The 15,449-nt window shown below is 41.5% G+C and overlaps 1 protein-coding gene across 2 annotated transcripts in view; it reads right to left on the reverse strand.

The window, feature by feature from the left end:
- Positions 1-5,499: 5,499 nt before the first annotated feature.
- The window catches only part of chchd3a (coiled-coil-helix-coiled-coil-helix domain containing 3a), an 80,641-nt gene continuing 70,691 nt past the window's right edge, over positions 5,500-15,449 (reverse strand). For both annotated transcript variants that reach the window (XM_040035470.1, XM_040035471.1), the window contains 2 exons: positions 11,214-11,349; positions 5,500-6,184 (listed from right to left, as the gene is read on the reverse strand). In XM_040035470.1, the coding sequence (XP_039891404.1) occupies positions 6,161-6,184; positions 11,214-11,349 (160 nt within the window). In that variant the 3' untranslated portion in view covers positions 5,500-6,160. The remainder of the gene's footprint in view (positions 6,185-11,213; positions 11,350-15,449) is intronic.

Raw genomic sequence — 15,449 nt, forward strand, 5'->3', positions numbered from 1 at the left:
TAAACGGTTACCAATTTAGAAAATAAGCAGAGCCAAACTGGCAAGACAAGAGGAGCGTCTCTTGATACATGTTGATCACATTAAAAGATGGATTTACATTTTTCTGCTGATAATCTTAAAATTCATATAGCTTTAGAGGTGTTGGCAGCCTCAATCTTTAATGTCCAGAGCTGCAGATAGTGGTATGAATTCAAGTTTCAGTAAGTTAGCTAAAATGCAAGTACACTGCTTTGGGATTTCCTGTTTACCCCCCCCCAAGTTGGATTATTTGCCCTGCAGTAAACAGGCTTTGGCTCAAAAAGTTTGACTAACTCCAAAGAGACTATCTGCCATCAAGCAGCTCTGTCTCCAAAAAGTGTTTACATGACCAAAACTTTAGACTGACAAAAAAAAAAAAAAAAAAAAAAAAGACAAGAAGGTAGCATCATTTTCCAACAATGAGCCAATAACTCATTCCCCAAGCAGTAGAAGTTCTAGCTGGAATGAAAAAGTCTTTTATGGCGCCAAGCAGACAGACAGCACAGACTTGTGGGAAACAGCAGAGGTACGGACTAAAACAAAAAAGAACAAATAAATAAGAGCAAGAGAGAATAGCAGAGAGGAGTTTGAGGAGAGAATGCTCCATAAATTGTAGCCCAGCGCAGGGCTGCAGGGAGGGCGTAGCTGCCTGATGAATAGAGCCATCAGCCTAAGCAGAGGCTACAGAGCAGCCTGCCATCTGCCTGCCCATTACTAGAATGGAGTATATGATGGTCTGCTCTCATCTGCAGGCCCCACTGGCATCGCTGGCAACCAAGAACATTTCTTTGTTTGTGTGTGTATGTGTGTCTTTACTTTTCCTGAAGTCCAAACAGAATGAGGTACCCCGTGTAGATGTAACCATAAACACATTTCCGCGGTGTCTTCTGTTGGGTTTTTAATTTGTCTGGATGAATGAATTTGTCAAGCGCTTGTATCTATTTAAAGCATATTGTGTTCAACTGTGTGTGTGGAACGCAAAAGAAGGTGAGGGCGGCCCTCAGAGAAGAGTTACAGCAGTATGGCAGACGCTTCACACCTCATTGGCAAGCGAGGAGAGCCAATCACCGCCAACAGATCCGCCCCTCAGGCTGCCAGCCTATTCTTCAATATCCTTGATGAGTTAGAAGAGAGAGAAAGAAAGAAAGAAGCGAGGGAGAGAAAAGTAAGGAAAAGAGCAGGGTGAGACGAGGAAAAGAACAAAAAAAAGTGGAGTGAATACAAACACTGGGATGGGGGAGTTGCTGCACAGTGCACAGACGCACAAGAGGATAAGAGCTGGAGAGCAAGTGTGGGGGAAACTTTAAAGTGAGATGCATTTTTCTTCAGTGAAGGTCATTAAATCAAATGCGATTAGTCAACATGGTAGAGGATGTTTTTGTATTGCAGAGCTGAATGCTTTCTGGTGCTTTTTTCCCCCCAAGACTGTTTCTTTAGAGGACAGAGGCAATCTTGGACTGAAATATCATAAAAGCACTGAAATTCAATTCTAGCTTTATCCTAATCACTTCATGCCAACCAATGCAGGAAGTGGTGCTGGTGGCAGTGACAAACATTCTGTGTTCAAACCGAGATGGATTCCACTAAAGATACGCTAAAAGCTATACTGATAGCGGCTGGTATAGTAAAAACAGCATGTAAAGAGTGAAATACCTGTAATACATTTTAAGAGACTTTATTAAAAAAAATAGGATCATTAGTGACTGATAATGATGGTTTTACAGAAGAGGATCTAAAGGATAGGGTGAGATGGCAGCATTTGATACACTGTGGACACCCCTAAAGGAAGCGTCTGAAAGAAGAAGAAGAAGAAAAGGATGTGTCACTTATTTGGCTTTACTGAAGAATAAGTGGGCCTGAGAGAAGAAAAAGTAGTGGGAACATGAAGAACACCTTGATCATGTTTTTCTGTGTAGTTTTTTAAGGCATTTGACAGGGTGTGTTGTGTAGCTCTTTGGTCCACCACGCAGAAGTATAACAAGAGTCAAAAAGCTTTAGAAACATCAAGCAGCAGCACAGCAACACTAATAGGACAGTACTTGTCAACATCTCCTCCGCATAATGATTCTGGACCTCATTTGGAGTGCATCAGGGTTGCCTTCTATCCCTGACACTTTTCAACGTCTTCCTGCACAAAATTGTGACAGAAGTGCTGGAAAACTACACAGGAACTGTCAGCGCTGGAGGCCACGACATCACCAAACTCTGTTATCCAGAGGAACAAGAAGTGAAGGACCTGGTTGTACACTTGGGCTAAATCTCTTAGGGATATGGAATGGAGAGCCATGTAGAGGAAACTAGACCGATGACAAACTATGGCCGAAGTATCAGCATTTTTGATGTAGTTTAAATATCTTTGTGATAAAGAAAAAAATCAAAAGTATCCAAATAAAAAGTGAAGATCTCTAAATGGATCTACTAGTCTGAAGCTCATATTTGGCTGAAAAAGCTGTATTTTTTCTATGTTTCAAATCATGAAAACATTCATTTTTTGTATATTAGTATTGGTATGTGGCATTTTTTAAGTATGAATCCATTTCTTTCAGCCATAGCTTCCATTATGATGGCTACAGACATACAGTTTAAAGTTATTAAAGGTAAGGCCAACTTTTTTCAGTTCTTGGTAGCCAGTGACTGACACTGGTCCCACCCTAAGATTGAGAATAAATAGCTGGATTTTAAATTATATACCACCTTCTCTCAAGCAAAAATTGCTTCATCACAAATGGATTTTCTCTTGAAATTGGTGGTGGTAGCGGAGGGGGGGGGGCATTCTTTCCTAATGGGCGGCGCAGTGGTACCATCGCTAGCACTGTCCTGGGTTTGATTCCACCAGCTGGCTGGGGTCTTTCTGTTGTTCCTGTGCCTGTGAGAGTTATCCCCAGGTACCCATACTTGTTAGGTTAGCTGCTGATAATAATAATTTCACTGCAAAGATAAATTTTGATGTGCTACCTATAAAAGTGACCTGACGTGGATCATTAGTTAAAAATAAACAGCAGTTCACTCCTTTTTGGAATGCTATGTTACACAGGATGGCTAAAACATGCCTTTGGATGTTTGTATGCAGGCTCAGTCTCAGCTTGAGAACCATTACAGCACTTACGAGCAAAGGACACTCTCCTACCATCTTCCCTTTGTGTCAAATCAGCGGCTAATAACAAAACAGACAAGCCCTGTGTGCGTGTGTGTGTGTGTGCGTGTGTGTGTGGCAGCATGCATGGTGACCCTCAAGAGGTCTCCCAACAAATGTTTTATCTACAAAATTAAAACAGAAAAAACACTCATCTGTAAACACTGATGATGTTATCAGAGGCTGGCAGAGGACTTAATTATGAATCAATGCCAAACTGGCGACCTGTCCAGAGTGCACCCTGCCTGTCGCCATATGGCAGCTGGGTTGCCCCCCCCACCGAAGTACTGGTGACATCAAAGAGATATAACATGACTAAAATGGAAATGGATTCAATTCGGTTTCTTTAACGAGTGATATGAAACTGTAAGTTTTGGAATCAAGTTTGGAAATATTTTCGATTTGTTTAATGATCCACGATTCAGCTATAAATTGCTTGCGGCAAACTACCAAACTAGTAGCAGACTTCCTTTTTTTGTAAATATGATTTGTAACTTGTTTTTCCATCTTGATCAGAGAGAAATTTGTCTTAAAAAAAATCAATCCCCCGCTGCCAAAATCAACCAAGAGCAGATCAAATGAAAACATCAACGTGACAGCTCCGGCGCCACAAATTTAACAGACCTCCTGAAAAGAGACGTGTGCTGTGTGTCGGTTTATTTTGTAACATGATGGGTTTTTTTGTGCAAAAAGAGAACAGAATGATTGGCAGTTTAAATGTACCTTTGGCTATAATGCCTTTGTCGCTACCTCCAGCACTCATCCTGAACTCTGACCCCAGATTCAACACTGTCTCCTGCCACCACACAGCCTCCCTTCACTATTAAAGACCAGCTTGGTTCTCAAGGACATCCTCAGTCACACTTGTTGAAATTGCAGTAAAACCTTTTCAGCTCACTCCCCTATTATTCATTTCTATATTTAACCTTTGAAAATACTTGCTAACATCTAAGCATTCCTCTGGTAATAGAGAATCAGAAGGGATGTATATAAATCCCATCTAATATATCAGTACATTAATTTTGAATGGCTTGCGGTTCTAATGCGTCACACTAAAGAAGCTAAATGTTCTTAATATACACCATTTGGTACTATAAAGAACAGCAACAAACTATACGGGGCAATTTTAGTCACTTTACACCTTAAACAGGTTGTTGAAATAGAAAAAGAAAAGCCCGGTGTTTAGCCCTAATGATTCTAATCATCTTCTAATTATCATAGAGTGCGTATAATCTTATTACAGATGGAATTCACTCTTAAATCACTTACCCTTGGCTCTAAGGTACTTGGTCCAACAGGGAGTCATGCAGCTTGTGTCAGTGAAAAACAAGTGGGTTGGGGGTGATGGAGGGTGGGGGAATGGGCTTAGTCTGTTTCTGTGAAGGAACATCTGCCACAAACTCCAATACCCATTATCCCCAACCTTTAGAAAACCCCTCCAACACACATAGCCGCTGTATAATAGAAATCAACCCCTAACCCCTTTGAGACTCCAAAAGTCAAAAAGCAAAAGGACAGCTGACTGACAGAGGGGGATTAGTCACAACGAATCACATGCTTGCGCGGACACACATACACACCGCACACACAAACCCACCACGCCTGTCTCACCCTGCCTGACACACAGTTCCTTCTTCTGATGGAGAATTAAGATAATGTCTCTTCTGCGATCCCCTGCGTCCACATCAAGTCCAGAAAACGTCCTTTTGACATCCACACACTAAAATAATGTTACTGCAGCAATAAACGGGCCAATAAAAAGATGCACAGCCCCATCCGTACTCATACATATACATAAGGTGTCTGTCTGCAGGTAAATCTAACTCAGAGAGTCTGGCAGGATGCAGACAGCGTGGACGAGAAGTCTCCTTCAAGGCAGCAGTAACCTGGGAGACTGAGCGGAGAAGAGACACTCCAGAAAGAAAGAAAGACAGAAGCAGATTAATAAAAGAGTGACAATAAGCAGACAAGAAAGAATGCCCTTTTTTTGTTTGTTTTTTTCCCCAAATAGCTAGAGCACAGAGGATTCACACAACGAGCTATATTTTTAAAAAAAAAAAAAGACAGAAAAAGAAGAAAAAAGAGAAAGATCGATGATGAAGCACAACATCTGGGACAAATACTTCCCCTGTGCTTCAGTCTGTCTCTCCTGGGCTCATTCACTCCATTTGGCAAAAATGCTGTGGCAACACAAGGGCCACGGATCCATCAAAAATGGGTAATGCTTACAGTAATTATCATAAAACACACATACACACACACACACACACACACACACACACACACACACACACACACAAGAGAGATGGTGGAAACTGAATATTTATGGAGAAAAGTTCAGCGACAGCTTCTGCTTTATTTTGTCTTTTTATTTCCTGCTCAGACATTGTCACAAGTGTTGGTCTAGATGAATACTCAACACACAGATGGTTTCATTATTAATAATCACACAAAGTAAACTGATGCAAACAGACATGCATTTGTGTACACAACGATGCATTAGGAGCAAGAAAACAACAACAACAACAAAATAGATTTGACTTATCAATAAAATAGACTTCTATTTTTCCAAGTGGGAGAGTGTGGAGAAGGGTCCAAGGGACAGAGGTGACTGGTTTCTTGAGGCAGTGCTGGTTAACCATTATCCCTTTTTAGAGGGCCAAGCTCAGGCCGTCTGATCCCTGCTGGTACCTGATGTTTCTCCAAAATGTAGGACAGTGTCACTGCTCCTCTGTTACACACTCACAGGAGAGAAAGACGCAGGGTAAAAGAGGTGCTGAAGAGGTAAGTATTGAAGGGAAAAGGTGTTTTTCTCTGAAGGTGCTGTGCTCGGTGCCTCTAATCTGGTTCCTTTCTGGGTTGGTTCTCTATTGGGTTTTTGAGGGTGTGTTTCTCGGTGCTGACTTATCCCCCTCTTCCTCCACTCTGGTTTAGTCTGTCAGTTGCTCAATAATCAGAAATCCCCCACAATAAACTCTTCATTGCTCCTTCTCTCTCGCCCTCTCTTCTTTATCCCCCAGTCTTCAACTTGTTCTGGAGACGAAAACAGAAAAGAAAAGAGCATTAGAGAGATGGAAAAGTCAAACAAAAGTATCAAAAAGAGAAAAAAAACAACAGAAGAAAATATTATTTCGCACACGAGAGATGAGACAACGGGAGGAGGGCCTGAGAGTACAATAAAGGACAAGAGGATGAAGTGAGGTTGAGAAGCAGAGAAAGGACCCAAGGGCACTGGATTCCATGTTAGTGATAAGTGCAACCACAAATCCCCAGTACTCCCTGTCAATAACCATTTGAACCGGCCTATTGCTGCAGATGCCACTGGATGAAATCTGCCCAAGAGAAGGCGAGTAAGGAGGGGGAAGGAAGAAGAAACAAGGGACTTAAGAGGGGAATCAAGTAGACAGAACAAAACAAAGAAAATATATTTTCTTCCTCACTGACTAACTTAATAACTGTTGTGGATCCATGGTTGTGTGTCCCAAAAGAATCCCAGTTTATTTTCCACACTATCGATCTAACCATAAAATGATTACCGATAAAAGAAGCTGCTTCTAGCACGCCTGCTTGGCTGCATCATCCATGTTACGACAAAAAGCAGAAAACAACCACACGATGGTTCCAGTTTATTACAACTTACGTTCTGAAACAAAGCAAATGATCTTTAACAGGGCTGTCAAAATTGAGAGCAAACAAAACAACTGCTGTGTAATGCCCTCCGCTATCTTAGGTTAATTGGTCACATGACTGCATCACATGACTAAAACGTGTCATTGTTTTTGAAAAGGGTTCGCTGGCCATACTGCGACGCCAAAACTGCGTTTTTAAATGTATCCATTTTGGAGAGCGTTTTCAAAACGCTCTCCAACCCTGCAGTCTGCCTATACAAGCATTTGTTTTAAAAAAAAAAAAGGGGGGGGGGGGAGGAAGTTCTAAAGAGCTCACTGAAGTTGAGTGCGTGAAATTTCTTCCCCTTCTAGATATTTCACGGTCAACTGTAAGTGAAAAGTGGAAGTGTTTAGAGCCACAGCCAGACCATGTATTAACATCAGCACGAAAACTGTGTGCTGGGAGCTTCAGGCCATTGGTTTCTATGGCTGAGCAGCTCCTGTAATGTGAGATGTAGGGACCCAGTACTTTTCAATTCAATTCTGTTCTATAAATATAGCACAAAATCACAACAACGGTCACCTCAAGGTGCTTTATATTGTACGGTAAAGACCCAACAATAATAAAGACAAGACCCAAACAATCAGACGATCCCCCCTATGAGCAAGTACTTCCTTTTAACAGGAAGAAACCTCTGGCAGAACCAGACTCAGGGAGGAAGCTATCTGCCATTACCGTTTTGGGATAAGTGAAGAGAGATGTAATTAATACATTTAGTACAGTAACGCCTTACATTACTTTGTTTCTAGGTGTAAGTGATGTTTAAACATCCGTGGCTCAGGGGGTTGGGAAGCGTATCTGTAACCGGAAGGTCGCCGGTTCGATCCCTGGGCTCTCTGTCCTGGTCGTTGTGTCCTTGGGCAAGACACTTTACCCTACCGCCTACTGGTGTTGGCCAGAGGGGCCGATGGCGCGATATGGCAGCCTCGCCTCTGTCATTCTGCCCCAGGGCAGCTGTGGCTACAACCGTAGCTTGCCTCCACCAGTGTGTGAATGTGAGAGTGAATGAATAATGGCATTGTGAAGCGCTTTGGGTGCCTTGAAAAGCGCTATATAAATCCAATCCACTATTATTATTATTAAACAGAGAGTGAAAAGGATACTTTTATACAGGAACACTATACAGTGTAGCTTTCAATTGATTATTTATCAACCATGAAAGAATAGATCTACATAAATTAAAATCAGATACATTCAGTGCTATTTATTCTGTACTATTTATTCAGCCTCAGTTACATTCATTGACTCACAACAAGTGCTTCCTGCTGTGTTAACAGTCACAGAAATCCCAATCATCTGATTTAAATCTGTCGCCAGCCCCATCAACGTCATCCTTTTGCAACTCTACGCCGCTCTTATTTTTAGATTACTCTTTAGGAAGTCCGATTCTGATGAGCTGCACATGCACATTTGTTATGCGTACTGGCCCTCATCCACTGGAACCACTTCAGCTTGATTTTGGGAAAGAGGGACAAGCTCGCAGGAGCCAAATCTGGCAAGTTTGGCGAATAGGGTGTGATGACTGTGTTGGTGTTGCCAAAAAGCTCCTGCATTTTCAGTGCATAATGACATGGTCACAGTTCAGTTATTTGCACCAAATGTTCTCCCTCAGATGCCCCAGAGTGTTACAGTAAAACTCAGTGTCGATAGTCTCACCCTGGGGGATGAATTCAAATTCAACACAACGCTGTGAATGTTGGTCACAACCTGACGGTCACGCTTAGACACGGCAGGCTGTTTGGACTCTAAAGTGTGGGTGGAGATCCCTTTCCCTTTCATCACACATCAATTGATGCATGCTTTCTGCACACATTTGAGGTATATGGTGAAATTAAAGTGCGCATGTGAGGGAGGTCAAAACGTGAATTCTGCCACAGATCCCTGCTCGTCCACTACATTTTAGCACTGGAATTACAAACAATGAGACAGCGGGGCAGGCATTAGCCTTTATTCTTAAGAATCTTTTAAATTAGGAGCAAAAATATGTGCTATGTCAAGAGGTAACAGCGAAGTGTTGACAAATTAAATTATAAGAGTACTTAAGAGCATTTGACTGAAATGTTTTGTATAATAAGGAAGCCACTTTTCATTTCATTCCCTTTAATATAAGGATAAGAAAACACAGCACATTTGGAAACCACAAACAGCAGCTGAGCATACCCATTGAGAGCAAAAAGGAGATGGAAGGGTCAGTCTAAAAAATGAAGTGCAGAACGAAAAGATAGGGAGCAAAAGGCAGTCATGCAGCGAGAATATGGAATGAGAAGGAAGGCAGCGGATGGAGAGATCGGACTCGATGATAAACTCCTGTTCATAGAGAGAGGGAGAAGGAAGGAGACTTTATCTGTCCTTCGACTGCCTCTTTCTCACTGGTTGCTATCAGACCTGTTAAGTGCTGAATGCATTAGAAATGTGACTAGGGATGAAGGGATAGTGGATGGAGGAAGTGGAGGAGAGATGGTGGTGGGGCGCAGAGGGCACAAAAGACAACGAAAGTGGGTCTAAATGTTATCACTGACTGTGGCGATAAGAACGCTAATTATCAGTGACAAAGGCTGGGCAGCTGACAACGCCTCCGTCTCGGCTGGCTCCAGACAAGGGGTCAATATTGCAAAAACTAAAATTTGACAGATTTTGTTTTTATCCTTGCTAAGATGGCATCTGCTACATCACTATCTACACCCATGGCGCTGCAGTTTAAGGTGGAATTTCAGATCTGAAGGGAAAAGACGAGGAAGGGGAGAGGGATTTTGTCATGTGAAAACAGTCTGAGCTATGCTATCGAGTGTCTTTGACGCAGAGAGGGCAAGAGGATGAGAGACGTCTGTTAGAGGGCACGCTTGGATCTTGTGACCTCCAGAGGTCAAAGTCATGTCCTTTGACATTTGTTTGTAGAAGAGCTTCCTGCTCGGTTCTGATAAAGCTGTGTAAACATCCTAATCATGAAGCTGCATCAGCTCATATCAATCCCACTTCGTTCCTCCCTCCCCTCGATTTTGTCGGCTGTGTAATTCCGCATATTATTTCCTTTAAAGCCTTATCACAGAACAGTTTCTTTTGCACCTAATGACTTTAAAAGTAAGTCTTAGCCCGATAAGCAAAGACGAACAGGAGTGCGCTGTGATTGCTGCAAGGTGATAAACACAAGCGGATTACCATATCGTGTTCGCTTGCAAACAATTTACAAGATCATAACAGCATTCGCAATGTGAACATACCCTCGCTGAATCTTGACGAGGCTACATGTAGCCTCGACTTAAACACACGTACGCATCCATGTTTGTGCGATGAATAAAACATTCGGCAATTTACATGACATATAGCTTAAAAATCTGCCTGCATCTGACTTTTAGATCTAATATTAATACCCACGAGAGTGAGCGAGAGACACAAAACTCACTTTTCCCCATTTCCGGGAAAACAATGCAATTGCAAAAAAATCTAATAGAAAAGCTCTATGAATGCAAATTGAGTCTTTTTTGGGGGGCAATGGATGTTACATATTGCAAAGTGAGAGCGGGGAATCAAGTTAATACCAACCTGAGTGACATTACTATTAGCATACAGAGTTTGACTGCACAAGACAGAGGGCAAAAAAACATTTACACTTCTCAATGAAAGAAAAGAGAGCACGGAGAGGACAAGGGTATTCAACTAAGCAGAAGCTACTCCCTTGGTCTTATTGCATTAAAACGCACACATACACAGTTGGGGGGAATGCCTGTGTCAGCAGGTATTATGGAAATAGGCCGTGAGGTTTAAACTGGCTATCTGGACTGAGCTTTATTCAGGCGCCAGTAGCCTGGTGGAAATCATATTCTACTGTCTAAAAGCAAGGAGCCAGCATATGTAAATGGATGCCAGTGTGTTTCATCATATGATTTAATTTAGAAAAGGGGAATGACCACTGGGGTGTAGCTACTATACACATCTACGAGCTAAATGACGTAAGCTGTAGGCTCATTTGTAATCCACACAAAGCTTCCACTTCCTCTACGCTATCAGGCTAGGAAGCTCAACAACTTACTTATTATCTGCCCGTGAGGGTGCATGCACAAACTTGTCATTCTTTTCAAAGAGAAAGAAAAGTTATTGTGGAAGGTTTGTCGGTATTCAAGTATATGTTTTATATAACAATCCAGCTGCAAACAAAGAAATGTCTTTTTTTTTTTTTTAAATCAAGCATGAAATAAACACAGTTGCAATTAAAATACTTACAATAACAATAATTAGTATTCAACCCTACTGAGTACATAAAGGTTGAAGCGTACAGCTTTTTTCCCCTAATTACAATTGTATAACATGAGTGGCCTAATTAATTTCATAAGTAAATTCAGAATTAACAAGTATAACAAGTCATGTTTGAATGAAAACAGCTAGGACAAATACCCACCTGTTTGGCATCGTTGACACACTGCAGATAACGGGCTGCTATGTTGGAGCAGTGAAGGGTTTTCCCCACATTCTCTTTGTAGCATGTGAGGATTTGTTCCTGCAGGTCTGCACACACCGGATACGCCTCATACCTCCTGCAGGGGAGAAAAGGGGAACAGAATAGTGTGTAAATAGGGGAAAATACGGTGTTAGACAGGATGGGAGGAAGGAACAGTCCAAGTGATGAGAGTTACAGGAAAGGATCAACTCGCAAGAAAAGTTGAAAAAGATAAAGGTGAAAAGAAAAAAATGAATAAATATATAAAGCATTAACACGGGCAATCCAGAGGAGTTCACGAAATGTGTGACGCGACATAGAAAACTTCAGAACAAAAGAAGAGTATTAAATATATATTACGAGTGAGGAAACAGACTTTTTACCTCCAGAGAGTTCATACTGTTATTAGAGCACACTGAGCTATACTACAATCTGCAGTGCCGAATAAACCCTTGCCTTTTCTATTATTACCATTGTTCCAGTCCAAAACACCTGAAGCAAGAATCAAAATTACTGTATCTGCTGGGAGAAAAGGTCAAAGTGCAGTTCAGCCCTCAGAGCATGGTGTGAAGACCATGCCAATGTGTGCAACAATTTGTACAACATAAGTACCAACAGAGAGGCCAGAGGGTTTTTTTTGTTTGTTTTTTTAAATCGGGCAATCGAGTGACAGTTTAATCCCCTGAATGGGGGGATCTGTTACTGTCTGGAGAGACTCCACAAGTCAGTGAGCTTCAGGTTAATTTAAACATTCATGAGCAATTAAATGTGGTATATTGGTTGTGGTGTGGGTCTCTGACCCAGAGTTTGTCATTGGACTCTAATTTTGGTTTATTATTAATTAATTATTCTCTGCTTTGTTTATAATCTCAGTTTTGAGTCTCTTCTTTTCTTAGTATGTCGTTAAGCCTAATTTTAGTTCTTGCACTCAGGTTTTGTAGTTTTGTATATTTTGAGTCCTGGAGTTTTAGTTTTAGTCTCTGGTAGGTGTTTCCTTGTTAGTTACTTCCTGTTTTATTTTGATAATCGCTTGTTTCATGTGCCTCATCTTCCCCTGTTTCCTACCTATTTTCCTCTAGCCTCATTACCTTGTGTATTTATTACCTTTACTTTTCAGGTCTCTCTTTGCCCTTTGTTGTGTCATCCCACTCTTTTCTATGTTCCTTTATTGATTAGTTTTATTATATAGTTTTCCAGGCCTTGTTCTGGGGTAGGTTTAAAACTATGTTTATTTTCTTTACTGCCAGCAATAACGCTGTTTTCCGGGTTTTGTGTTTAGGTCCACTACCGGCCTGCCACACAGCAAACCAGGGCAAAATTAGTCTCACTTCTCACCATTGAGTTTTTTAATAATAAGACAAAATAAAAGGTCCACAGAGGAATCTATTGATGACTCTGCCATATTTTATGAATCTGCTGGATCTATCTATGGATTCATAATGAGTTAATCCTTAAAAAAATTGGGAAGCTAACTGCTTCCAATGGAAAATTCTATCTTTTGGTATCCACAAAGAGTTTGTTGTCACTTGTAAGCTACACATCATTTCAAATTAGCAAGTACAAATTTGTCCTTGAGGTCTATGAGAGTTTTAGTGCTGCCGTCTTACCTTGTTGTGATTGATGCTACACCTAACTTCAGTGCATTTAAATGGGACTTTTTTCGACAGATGTATGCAAGAGTCGGAGCATTCAGCCAATCTAAGCAGTGGGACATCCTATCAGTGCTGGTGCCTTGCCCAGTGTTAACTGCTTTTGTCTGTCTCTTCGCACACCTCGTAAAAATCCATAATGACGACACAAGCACAAGCTAGGGCTATTATGCTAATGGTGGTGTCATCGTTTTGCTCACATCAGTGCCCAGGACACTCCATCTGCCTCACTAAACATGCCTTGCATGGGTGTGAAATACAAAGAGATTTTGCCCGTCAGCAACTCTGGAGATCTCAGAGGAATATTGGGAGGGGTGAATCCGAGCCCCTGTAGTCAGAATCAGATGTACGATTTGCCCCCTAGAGAGAGAAATCTCCCTACTGTTGGATACAGAGCAGAGGATTGGACGCATGGGTCATTACCCAGCGTTCAATGCAGCAGGAATGCTGTTGAAGTCTACATATGTGCACCTCCGCATGGTCATATTCATTAGGAGTGCCAGGAAAATCTTTAGTCCTTGTCGGTTCAGGTCAATGACAATTTGTGACGAGATGAGAAGTGGTCTCCACACATTCAACAATGTCAACGTGAGTGTGAATAATCAATACACTTTATTTATTGTCCAGTACTGTGCCTACTTGCTAAGATAAACAGTTTTAAAGAAGTAATTGGAAATAACTCACTGAGAGACAGAGCATCTTGACTGACCGTGGCTTTTCATGGTGTGGCTCAACCCATTTTCAGCCTTTGAGAGCCAACATCACTCTCTGCTAGTTATACTTAATATATCAAGAATGTAGTCACATAGGTGGCACTGATCTTTCCCAAAAGGTAAAAGAACCTTTTACATTTTGCTTTATACAAACATACTATAGGTCCATACACTCAAAGATACATGACATTTACCACTTTCAGTGCAGACTGGAACATTAAACCGTCGGGTGTAGAGAAGCTTCTGCATTTGTGGATCCATCAGGGAGAAATTCAGTCATTTGCTAGTAGGCATGACAAGGCCATTGCTCTGCGTCAGGGTATTGAACGATGACAGCAGTGCTAGCAGAAATCGCTGCCATCCTATTCCTATGGATCCTGGTGCTCATTTATTACACCGCCTATGGGCATCTACAGGGACTAGAGCAGCCACATACACCCACTAATTACTTTCTTAAGCATTCGCTTTAATGCCAGGTGCATCCTGCTGATACAAACCACAGTGTTTATCACCAGTAATGGCCTCTGAGAGAGAGAGAGAAAGGACAGCAGAGGAAAGGAGGGAGGATATAGCAGAAGAGCTTGATGAGAAACTAAACAGTGGTACGTCTATTTTGCTTGCTCTCTGATTCTCTCTGAGAGGAAGGGACTGAGACAGTGGTTGAGTTAATCATAGAGACAATAACACTGTCACACACACTCTGTGGCGGCACGCTGCATCCTCTATCATCTATCATTAAGATTAACATTAAGTTCCTGCTGCTAACCACACAGAGCCTATAAGGGGACACTAAAGCCGTTCCTCCCTCCTCTTCAATTTTACATTAAATGCCCTCATGTCATTTGGTAATATATAACTGCTGTAGTGCTATGCAGCAAGGTGAGCAGATGGAAAAACAGCCAGAACCATTATAAGGCCACTCTTTCTTTGTATGTGTGAGACCTATGTATGAAACAGTGCAACAAGAAAATATTCAGACCACTTTGTATTTTTCATACGGGGTCAGTCTTACACTAATAACCATTAAATTCATTTTCCCCCTCATAAATATGCATTCAGTATTCTTAATGAGGAAATTTAACCAAAACTGATAAGATAAAATATCACTTTGAAAGCACTCAGACTATTTATTATGAGACTTGAACTATAGCTTAGGTTCCTCCCATTTTCCGTGATCATCTTCAAGATATTTCTACATCTTGTAGAAAGTGGTTATAATTGAAAGGCGTGATCTAAGCTACAGGATTGAAGGAAATGCCTGCAGCTCTCAAAGACAGATTTGCCTAAAAAAACAGATCCTAGAAAAGGTTCCCAAGAGCAGTCCTACTCCTTAATTCCTCAAAGGAATGTCTTGAGTTGGGTCCTTCTTAAGAGAGATCATTAAGAACCTATCAAGAAGTGTCACTCTGGCTGAACTCCAGTGATTAGCTGGGAAGATGGGACTACAAGGAACTTCCAAGAGCATAACCATCACTGGAGAACTTCGCCAATCTGGGCTTTATGGCAGCGTAGCAAGTCAGAAGCCTCTGCTTAATGAAAGACAGATGTAGGCCTGCTGGATTGTAGGAAAAGCGCCTAAAAAAAATCTCAGAGTCATGATTTGATTAAACAGCGAGAGAACTGGTAGCCTCAAATCAAAGTGTCAAATCTGGTGGAAAAGCGGCACTGCTAATCACCTGAATGATACAATCCCAAATCAAACCATAAATGCACTTGTGTCATGGTGTGGGGGTGTTTTTCAGAATTAGAGACCGATCAGGCTTGAAAAAAAGCTGAAGAAGGGAAAGTATAAAAATAAACCTAATGAGAATCAGCTTAGGAGTGCCTAGGACCTC

The sequence above is a fragment of the Simochromis diagramma genome, unplaced genomic scaffold (genome assembly GCF_900408965.1).
Source record: "Simochromis diagramma unplaced genomic scaffold, fSimDia1.1 OVJJ01000816.1, whole genome shotgun sequence".
NCBI lineage: Eukaryota > Metazoa > Chordata > Actinopteri > Cichliformes > Cichlidae > Simochromis > Simochromis diagramma.